This window comes from Physcomitrium patens, chromosome 12 (assembly GCF_059467195.1).
Source record: "Physcomitrium patens ecotype Gransden chromosome 12, ASM5946719v1, whole genome shotgun sequence".
Lineage (NCBI taxonomy): Eukaryota > Viridiplantae > Streptophyta > Bryopsida > Funariales > Funariaceae > Physcomitrium > Physcomitrium patens.
Genome location: NC_143421.1, coordinates 7,472,527 through 7,482,850, shown reverse-complemented (window position 1 = coordinate 7,482,850; position 10,324 = coordinate 7,472,527). Strand labels below are relative to the sequence as shown.

Sequence of the window (10,324 nt, the reverse complement as noted above, 5' to 3'; positions counted from 1 at the left end):
CAATAGAAAATATTTTCTTTACTAGTATACAAAATAATTTTCCAATATCTTTTATTTTTATTTTTTTTGTTACAGTATAGATAGATGCAAACATCATTTGTTGATTATTCTTGTTCTCTTACTTTTACCAATATTTCATATCCAAAAGCAAAGCAGACAAAGCACATAATGTTTCTTTAAATATTCTACATTTTCTACATTGTTTGAAATTTAAAAAATTACAATTGTATGTCATTTGCTATTTATATGTCACTTTCTTAGTATGTACAAATAGCTAAGTATAAAATACCTTTAACTATTTTTTTTTACTAAAAAGCTTCAAATCTAGTGTTAAAACTTACCACATATAAAAAATAGAAAATAGAAAATAAAGAGATTAAAAAAATAATATTACAAGAGTTGTAAATTTAACCAATCAAATCACATCTTTATCTATGCAATGCTTGTGTCTCAAGCTTCACATAACTTATATAATAAAGATAGTGGTGTCTACTTACATACATCTATCTATTAACGTGTCTATCCTTGTCTTTATGTGCCAATTCATCTATAAATTCTTATAAAACTTTGAGCCAATTCTTCCCTCACAAAACATGTAAGTACACCAAAAAAGTAGAAATAAACTTAACATCCAAGTTTAATATTTAGAACCACACCCCATGAACTTATAATATGTTGTGTATCCCTCATTTTGTAAGAAACACCTAATATTCTTTAATCCTAGTTTTATTATTATGATGTTATTTTTAAAAAGCAAATCCTTATACTCTTATAACAATTAATTCCCATCTCTTCTATAAGCATTTAATACCCCCATCACTTTAACATATAACTCTAATGCTGATTATATACATGCGAAGCATTAAACGTGATGCTTCAAAAAATGAGAACCAAAACAACGAGAGGAGACAAGCACAGCAGCGGGAGGTGGGGAAGGGGGGGGGGGGGGGGGGGATTGGAGAACTAGGATTTACGGGCGAGTGTAGCTACTCGAACCTCCAGGGAGGGGTCCCTGGAGATTGAGTGGCAATTCAACAGGCCAGGTCCTTCTCTCGCGTCGTCGCGCCATCGTCGCCCCATCGTCGCCCCATCGTCGCCCCCTACAATCTGCTCCACCATGGCGGACAAAGCTTGCACCGTCCGCACTAGAAAGTTCATGACCAACCGCCTGCTGGCGCGGAAACAATTCGTAAGCGCTTTTGAGCTTGTTCTTCTGGTTTTTGTCCCGTCTCAAGTTTTTATGTGATTGTCCGGTTTTGTTTGGGTTTAGGATTTGGGCGTGTTTGGGTATTTCTCAATTTTTGACCTCTTTCGGTGCTTTGGCAGATTATTGACGTTCTGCACCCAGGTCGCGCCAATGTCTCCAGGGTACGTATTGCATTCAGTTCGTGTCGGCACATTTCTGAGTGGGTCGAAGTTAGGGTTACACTTCAGGTCGGAAACTGAAGTTTAATGCCTCTCACACAGACTGAATTGAAGGAGAAGCTCGCGAAACTATACGAGGTGCGGGATCCTCAGACCATCTTCGTGTTTGGGTTTAGGACCCAGTTTGGAGGTGGCAAGTCCACTGGCTTTGGTCTCATCTACGATTCCGTTGACTCCGCAAAGAAATACGAGCCCAAGTATAGATTGATCAGGGTGAGTGCTGGGTCGCCATGTCCTGAACGGATCGGGAGACAGTGTTGCGTATGAGTCACGGGGCGTTGTTGGTTCGAGAAGTGGTTGTTGTTTTCAGTGTAGCTACTCGAATCGTTCGTTGTGTTAGGTTGTCTTGGCAATTGGTATCGACGTTTAAAGTGAGTGGAATGTGCAGAATGGACTGGCAACAAAGGTCGAGAAGTCGAGGAAGCAGATCAAGGAGCGCAAGAACCGTTCGAAGAAGATCAGGGGTGTAAAGAAGGTACTTGTTTCTTTGATTGGCATTTATAGTGTTATTTTGATATAGTCACGTCTCTGTGCATATTTTGTGTGTCTTCTTTTCAGTCTAATGTTGTAGTTTAGTTCAACTTGGGTATCAAAACACGTCTAACAGCCGTCATTTTTACGGATGCAGACTAAGGCCGCTGGAGATGCTAAAAAGAAGAAATGAGCTGTAGGCTGAGATTTCCTTCAGACTTTGTTGCGACGAGGGACTTTTCTCCTGTATTAACGGCAATGGCAGTGTAGACAAAGAAAAGATTTTTTGAATGACGCAGGTCTCATTCAGGCCCTTGCGGGTCGCTACTGCTTGTGTGTATCGTGTTCTCTGGGGCTGTTACGACGATTTTTTTTTATTTTAAGCGTCCATGATATTTTTATTCATCTATTTAAATGTTGTTTTACACGCACAGCTCTCTACCGGAATGGTCATATGCACTTTTATGTCCCATTCGGTTGTTACAACACGTTCTATTTTTATTGGTAATGTTTTTGAAAATTGTTCGAAAAATAGGCTCTGCATAGTCGAAACAAACGTGCGAGTACGGATTACTGTTGGCCTTGTTATACTCTGCGGTTGTTGCACGCGTGTTTATTGTATGCAGCTATAGTGAGTGATATTGTAGAAAGATTGCCTCTGATAGCCTTACAAATTATTCAATGAGTAAAGTAATGATACGGGGCTTTTGTTCTACTTCGAGGAGCTATTCTAACTAGTATAAGTCTAACTAATCAATGTTGAGAGAAGTTGAACTCTTCTATGTTTTCAATGTACAATTGTTCACAAGAGCTTCTTCTCAAAATAGCACAAAAGCTTCGATCTCCGGTGGTCCCCATTTCTAGCCGCCAATCTCATAGTACGGATCCCCTGTAGGAGCTCGGTGACCGGTACACAGCATTGACCAACCCAACCATTCCGGATCATTCTGTCACGTCTCTTCAGTTCTACTCTGAGTACTGCCAGCTCCGGTACTGAATCCACAGCTCCAATTCAAAACATCAGATTTACGCCATGCTCAAAGAAAATTTCCCAGTTTTAATGGTAATCTCATGAGAGAAATATTTTCGAATATAAGTGTAAGAACGCTTCCAATTGCTCAATTAGAAAACATGGTATCTCACCTCTTATTTGAAATTCCAACTCCTGATCTTCCCAGCTAGGGTTCGGAGACTGTTTAATGACCCGTGTTCTCTTCTTTTGTTTATCTCCATGCATGCCGTGTATCGTAACCTGATTTCAAAATGTTTCAAAGGGTGCTTAGAACATGGAACTTTTCCGAAGCTTTCAATTATCAAGAGCATTTTCTAAATCTTAAATAGTTAAATGTTCCTGAAATACGGGGCATTGAAAAACTGAGAGAACAAAGCATATAACCGATTAGACACACTGGTGTCTTAACCGGACTCTGGAGGCAATAGGATGCAATTTACCCTGACAAAATAGCCTCGCCTTCTGGAAGCGTACTTCTTTTGCCACACATACCCCAACAGAAATTTCACCTGAATCAAAAGTACAATACTCCGAGGGTTAATAAGCTGCCAAAGGTATACTCTACATGCAATGTAACATTTGCACTTTTTTTCACAAGAGAGAAGGCACTAACCATACAATAAACTGAAACAATACTGATTTGCACACCCATCTACAGAGTTGCAAATTGAAAATGCATAAATGAAATTCTTTGAAATATTCTATTAGTCGTAAGTGAATGTGAAAATGAATTGTAAGATCCACATATTACAGAGATGAGCTTCTTTCGGAATATATATATATATATATATATATTTTTTTTCTTCGCAACAACATTTGTTAGAATAGCTATTATCTTCCAAAAATGGGCGCTCCACAACCTAACACAAACAGACTCAAAGTCTAACCTTAAGTTCAAGTTTTGGTTTAATGTCCTTCAGACTTCGATGGTCATGTTTAGATTCAGGTAAAAGAACAGCAGGCTTCTTGACATAGCCGCAACCACCATTCTTACTAAAGAGTGCTTTGGATATCCATACAGGCCAATCGCATCCTTGCCAATTGATAGCTGCAATTTGAACACCATGTTCCCAAGCATACATAGGATCTCCATTTGACGAATCAATCCGCAGCCCAAATGGATACACTCTACCCAAATTGCGCTTTGAGAACCTGGCAAACCATTTTCTCGACCATATACAAATGAAAACACCATGAATGGAATGAAATTATTTTTGTTGGAGAAAAATCACATTAAAAGTCCAGAACCACAAAATAAAAAATTGAAAAGTACTAAATAAGAGTACTTACTCTATCAAAGAATCCGGGTGATCTTTAACTTGAGCGTTGAGCTGAGGTTCACTCAAGTTGGCCATAATTGCAACTTTGCCTATTTTCAATGGGCCGCCCTTCACATGATCATTCTCCATCTCATTAGGCTTCTGACAATGTATATACAGTAACTTGTCGAATTCCGGATCGAACTCAGAACTGGAATCGTCAGTATCTTGAGATGAGGTCGGTTGCAGCGTCCTGCTTCTAGATATTTGGTCTTGACGTGTAAGAACTTTTTTCATACATTTCCGTGAGTGCTCATTTTCGTCTTCGCCGTCTTCGCCGTCTTCGCTGTCGCTCCCAATAATTTCTTTCTTTATAATTTCCTCTGCAAATTCACGGTCTTCCACTATCTTCGAAGGAGTGATAATATTATTTTTTTAAAAGGTCAGTATTATACCGATTTTCGCTCCATAAGAGAATTCTAGATGCAAAGCATCAGACAAGTAATTCAACTAGTTTAGGTTCGACATTTAGCAAAGAACAGAGACTTCTTGATATTGCAGACTACACTGTGTTCTATAGGTTAATACACAGAGCTGCAGATTAAAATTTTGTACCTGCGTTAGAAGTGGGAGACCCGGAGGTTTGTCAGAGATGATGATTTTATTCTTCAGCTGTTCAGGATGTCGGAACAATTTGGGTGGTCGTTCAGTGGGAGGAGGAACAAACATCATCCTCTGGCCAAGTATCTCATGCAGCACCTGCACTTGAAGATGACCAGAGCGATTGATTTTGATATGATGTATAAAATGCAACTCTATCAGAATCGCACAACGGAATTCCCCATACTTAAGAAATATACAAGTATTTAATCAGCTAACGGTAAACATGGAACTTGCCTTTGCAGCTTCCTTTTGGTGCTCATGATCCAAGTGATTTTCAATTGTAACAATGACGGGGTAGTCAGAATACTGAAATGCATGGTTCTTTATTGCCGTCACGCATTCTTGAAATGACACTGGCTTTGTCAAAGTCCTGACAAGAAAGACTGTATGTCATTGTTCATGATCGAAGCTGATTCGAGTTGAAGGATGTACATACCACTGCTACACTATGCCTTAAAAATAATGTCAAGAGCATTCACATTTGACTCTGAAAGGTTTTGATGCATTTTCGGAAAAAAACTTGATCTCCGTAGAATCAAATCGAGTGAATGTGGATCGAAATCATACCCGCCATGAAGAACATCAATATTCAAACCAGTGCCATTCCAGCAATCAAGCTCGATTACACGACATCCTTCCTCTAGAGCTTTTATAATAGGAGTGGTGCTGCACCGTCCCCATAACTGATTGCCACTCAAATACGTATTGTGGCTCGCAGAGATGTAATAATCTGACAGTGGCCTATTCATATCATCCGTTGGCTGATACAAATTTCAAACATATACTCAGATCAAAATTGCAAAAACAATCAACAAGGTCTAAAAATCTCTGTACAGCTCTTCTATAAAAGAACGCTACAATGTGAACTGCTCCTACAACTCTTCACGGTTGTCGGCAGTATATAAGCAGTGAAGAGAGATAAGAGACAACCAGGGCCAAAGAGAGTTTGATACTCACTGTGCTAGATTTTGCTGCTTGAGGTCCATTAAAATCAGGATGCCAAAGAAACCTGAGAAAGGTAGGGAAATCGAATGTAGGAGGTTGCTCAGGCGCTGGGGTAGCGTGTCTCGAGCTGCGGGAAAGTCTCGAACTCCCACTGAATCCTGGAATCCTGAAGTGGCGCGAGCTATCCGACTTCATCACTACTCTATTGAAATCTGTCATCAAGGTTGTCGCTCGATCTTCAGTCATGCTTTTCTCGCATTGCGTGTTTATCAAAAAAGTTGCCAAGTCAGCAGCATTCATTGCCTTCACCTTCCTTCCTCTAATGGCTTTCTCGAACTCTTCTTCCACCAGTCCGCAACCGTTTTGGTGAGGCGCACTAGGGGATGACAAACAACACCCAAATGCCGGTTTCGGGGATGCCATTGACCCGATCCAAGGCTAACCTTATACACACCCAGACAAGTCATCACATCAACCACGAATACAGGAGACTTTTCGCCACGAAACCTTGAGAAACCCTACCGCGATCACTCGAGAGGCTCAACTCAGCCATTCAAGTAGATCCACAACGTCAATCACGGCTGAGGGACACAGCGAGATAAGCCCACAAGCGACGACTCATACAATCTCATCCACAAAAACAATCTAATCAACTTCACCAACCCACAAACAAAAGACCTCAGACACAGCAATTGATCTCAGAGAAATCTACCAAATCGGAACAAAGGAGACACTAAGTCAACTAGGGGGCATCCCTGCCGTCCGAGAAAACTCACCGACCGCTCTATTCCGGACCGCAAACTCAATTGCAAAGCAAACGATGAAGCAGACGTTGCGTTTGCAGCAAGTGTGCCACTGAGCGGAGTGACGATTGCGGAAGGGAAGCGAGGAGGAGGAGAGGTTCCATAACTGGGAGGGCACCTAGGAGCGAGAGAACCAGCACCACTCTCCGCGGGGTCAGACGACGAAGAGTGCATCTCGATGGCAGTCACAACGAGTGATGAGTGAGTGGGATTCTAAATTTAGATGACTCCGTTGGGGAGAGCACCGGAATCGACGACGGCATGAAGAGGAGGAGCTGGACTCACTCACTCACTCCGATACAGAACAGAAACCACGCACTCCCTCGAAGAACAGGTTCAACGGGACGTGCTGCCCCCCCGCTTCGTCACGTTTGGGTTGGGTCAACCCACTCACGTTCCTCAGCACTCCATTTCTTCTTCTTCTTCTTGGCCTGCTTTTTAAGGGTTTGCTACCATACTTTCTCCAACTTGGTGTTTCTTAGTACTCTCATCCCCCCCAAAAAGTTGCAATGTCAACAAGTTGGGGAGGAAATTATGTGTGTGTGTGTATATATATATATATAATTATATATGTAATAACTAAATTGTTGGTGTGATATAGAAGTAATCTTAAAGTATAAAATTTTAAGATATATTTATTATTATTTAAAATCTTAATAATAGTATAAAAGTAATATGAAGTGAAAAATGATTATATTTTTAAAGGCCTTTTTTATTTATTAAAAATAAGAAATTGCAATATAGATACCTACTTTTATTTATTTATTTCATGAGCACTTCTTCATGCCATGCACCCCACATATACACAATAAAACTCTTCTTTATATTAAAATATTTTAGAATACTTTTTAATGATAAGTTATTTTAAGATAAAAATAAAAATATTTTTTTAGTAAATAAAAATAATAAAAAATTATTATAGAATTTTATCAATTTAATCAAAAAAATGAGTAAAAACAAATTACCATAAATCATTGCACACAAATCTTTTATTATAAATTTAGGAGAATATTAAATAGGCTTATTATTTTACTAAATTAATCCATCTTATTATAACCATCATTAGAAAAATGAACAATCTCCAAAAACCATCATTAGAATTATGGCCCTCATTTCAATCCCCTTTTTTTCTCAGCTCCCACTCTTTTTGTTCTCAACCTTCATCCCAATCCCTTTATTTGTAGCCTCCATTCCCTTCACTCCCAGCCTTTATCTTGACCCCCCCTCTCCCATCTATCTTGTTTTCAATCCCTTCATTTCTTTCATTCTCAGCTCCCATCTTGACCCCCCTTCTCCCCTCTTTCTTGTTCTCAGCTCCCATCTTGACCCCCCTTCTCCCCTCTTTCTTGTTCTCAGCTCCCATCTTGACCCCCCTTCTCCCCTCTTTCTTGTTCTCAGCTCCCATCTTGACCCCCCTTCTCCCCTCTTTCTTGTTCTCAGCTCCCATCTTGACCCCCCTTCTCCCCTCTTTCTTGTTCTCAGCTCCCATCTTGACCCCCCTTCTCCCCTCTTTCTTGTTCTCAGCTCCCATCTTGACCCCCCTTCTCCCCTCTTTCTTGTTCTCAGCTCCCATCTTGACCCCCCTTCTCCCCTCTTTCTTGTTCTCAGCTCCCATCTTGACCCCCCTTCTCCCCTCTTTCTTGTTCTCAGCTCCCATCTTGACCCCCCTTCTCCCCTCTTTCTTGTTCTCAACTCCCATCTTGACCCCCCTTCTCCCCTCTTTCTTGTTTTCAGCTCCTATCTTGACCCCCCTTCTCCCCTCTTTCTTGTTCTCAGTTCCCATCTTGACCCCCCTTCTCCAATCTTTGTTGTTCTCAGCTCCCATCTTGACCCCCCTTCTCCAATCTTTGTTGTTCTCAGCTCCCATCTTGACCCCCCTTCTCCCCTCTTTCTTGTTCTCAGCTCCTATCTTGACCCCCCTTCTCCCCTCTTTCTTGTTCTCAGCTCCCATCTTGACCCCCCTTCTCCCCTCTTTCTTGTTCTCAGCTCCTATCTTGACTCCCCTTCTCCCCTCTTTCTTGTTCTCAGCTCCCATCTTGACCCCCCTTCTCCCCTCTTTTTGTTCTCAGCTCCCATCTTGACCCCCCTTCTCCCCTCTTTCTTGTTCTCAGCTCCCATCTTGACTCTCCTTCTCCCCTCTTTTTGTTCTCAGCTCCCATCTTGACCCCCCTTCTCCCCTCTTTCTTGATCTCAGCTCCCATCTTGACCCCCCTTCTCCCCTCTTTCTTGTTCTCAGCTCCCATCTTGACCCCCCTTCTCTCCTCTTTCTTGTTCTCAGCTCCCATCTTGACCCCCCTTCTCCCCTCTTTCTTGTTCTCAGCTCCCATCTTGACCCCCCTTATCCCGTCTTTCTTGTTCTCAGCTCCCATCTTGACCCCCCTTCTCCCCTCTTTCTTGTTCTTAGCTCCCATCTTGACCCCCCTTCTCTCCTCTTTCTTGTTCTCAGCTCCCATCTTGACCCCCCTTCTCCCCTCTTTTTGTTCTCAGCTCCCATCTTGACCCCCCTTCTCCCCTCTTTCTTGTTCTCAGCTCCCATCTTGACTCTCCTTCTCCCCTCTTTCTTGTTCTCATCTCCCATCTTGACCCTCCTTCTCCCCTCTTTCTTGTTCTCAGCTCCCATCTTGACCCCCCTTCTCCCCTCTTTCTTGTTCTCAGCTCCCATCTTGAACCCCCTTCTCCCCTCTTTCTTTTTCTCAGCTCCTATCTTGACCCCCTTTCTTCCCTCTTTCTTGTTCTCAACTTCCATCTTGACCCCCCTTCTCCCCTCTTTCTTATTCTCAGCTCCCATCTTGACCCCCCTTCTCCCGTCTTTCTTGTTCTCAGCTCCCATCTTGACCCCCCTTCTCCCCTCTTTCTTGTTCTCAGCTCCCATCTTGACCCCCCTTCTCCCCTCTTTCTTGTTCTCAGCTCCCATCTTGACCCCCCTTCTCCCCTCTTTCTTATTCTCAGCTCCCATCTTGACCCCCCTTCTCTCCTCTTTCTTGTTCTCAGCTCCCATCTTGACCCCCCTTCTCCCCTCTTTCTTGTTCTCAGCTCCCATCTTGACCCCCCTTCTCTCCTCTTTCTTGTTCTCAGCTCCCATCTTGATCCCCCTTCTCCCCTCTTTCTTGTTCTCAGCTCCCATCTTGACCCACATTCGCTCTATTTGCAATTCCTATTGTGATTCCTTATTCCTAACCCTTATTCCAATCCTTTTTATTTTCAGCCCTTGCTTCTAATTCTTATCACAATTGTCAACCCTCTTGTGCAAAACTTTGATACTTATATTTTAGTCATAGCATCTCAATAATGTGTTATACATCTAGTCCAATCTGGTGAATGTAGCTACATCTCTAGAATAAAACTTATACAATCATCATATATTTTACTACAAATGTTTGAAATTGAACTAGCCAAACCAAACTTTATTCAAGGTATATACGGTGTTGAAAAGATGGAAAAATCTTAAGTTTATTAGCCACAATTAATTACAATCTATTGATTGAATAAAAAGGAGAACATGCTTTAATAACATTTTAAAGAAAATATACTACATAAAGAATAGCTTTAAGTATAGTAGGTTTTAGCATTGTTTTTTATTTTGAAGCTCTAACCATTTTATGAATCTTCTCTATTTCTTTAGGTATGAGTTTGTAATTTGATGTTTTGATAAACAAAGGGAGAATTTGCATGGTTGTGAAGGTATTCCAATTCTTTTTCTACTTCAACTTCACATCACATTCTTGCCTTCCAATCTAGCAATATAT

At 41.4% G+C, this 10,324-nt stretch overlaps 2 protein-coding genes across 3 annotated transcripts; one reads left to right on the top strand and one right to left on the bottom strand.

Moving 5' to 3' along the window:
* Window positions 1-1,058: 1,058 nt before the first annotated feature.
* Window positions 1,059-2,327, top strand: LOC112289851 (small ribosomal subunit protein eS24z). The gene is made up of 5 exons (XM_024535507.3): window positions 1,059-1,189; window positions 1,327-1,368; window positions 1,468-1,638; window positions 1,814-1,900; window positions 2,054-2,327. The coding sequence occupies exons 1-5, from the start codon at window positions 1,118-1,120 to the stop codon at window positions 2,087-2,089; spliced, it is 408 nt and encodes a 135-aa protein (XP_024391275.1). The 5' UTR covers window positions 1,059-1,117; the 3' UTR covers window positions 2,090-2,327.
* A 46-nt stretch (window positions 2,328-2,373) lies between these two features.
* Window positions 2,374-6,885, bottom strand: LOC112289850 (phosphoinositide phospholipase C 6). Of its 2 annotated transcripts, none has more exons than XM_024535504.3 (10): window positions 6,552-6,885; window positions 5,788-6,213; window positions 5,398-5,591; window positions 5,065-5,200; window positions 4,783-4,926; window positions 4,199-4,575; window positions 3,796-4,060; window positions 3,349-3,417; window positions 3,040-3,148; window positions 2,374-2,889 (listed from the first exon to the last, which is right to left on the bottom strand). In XM_024535504.3, exons 1-10 carry the CDS (start codon window positions 6,750-6,752, stop codon window positions 2,699-2,701), a joined length of 2,112 nt encoding a protein of 703 aa, XP_024391272.1. In that variant the 5' UTR covers window positions 6,753-6,885; the 3' UTR covers window positions 2,374-2,698. The 2 variants fall into 2 exon arrangements, with proteins under 2 accessions (XP_024391272.1, XP_024391273.1); XM_024535505.3 differs by having other exon boundaries at window positions 5,788-6,218; window positions 6,552-6,755.
* Window positions 6,886-10,324: the final 3,439 nt, after the last annotated feature.

Coding starts and splice junctions, on each gene's coding strand:
- LOC112289851 (XM_024535507.3), top strand. CDS start 1,118: ATGGCGGACAAAGCTTGCACCGTCCGCACTAGAAAGTTCATGACCAAC. Junction 1,369..1,467: donor GTCGCGCCAATGTCTCCAGG/GTACGTATTGCA, acceptor CCTCTCACACAG/ACTGAATTGAAGGAGAAGCT. Junction 1,639..1,813: donor CCAAGTATAGATTGATCAGG/GTGAGTGCTGGG, acceptor TGGAATGTGCAG/AATGGACTGGCAACAAAGGT.
- LOC112289850 (XM_024535504.3), bottom strand. CDS start 6,752: ATGCACTCTTCGTCGTCTGACCCCGCGGAGAGTGGTGCTGGTTCTCTC. Junction 4,576..4,782: donor GTCTCCCACTTCTAACGCAG/GTACAAAATTTT, acceptor ACTCCTTCGAAG/ATAGTGGAAGACCGTGAATT. Junction 2,890..3,039: donor GTTGGAATTTCAAATAAGAG/GTGAGATACCAT, acceptor CTGTGGATTCAG/TACCGGAGCTGGCAGTACTC.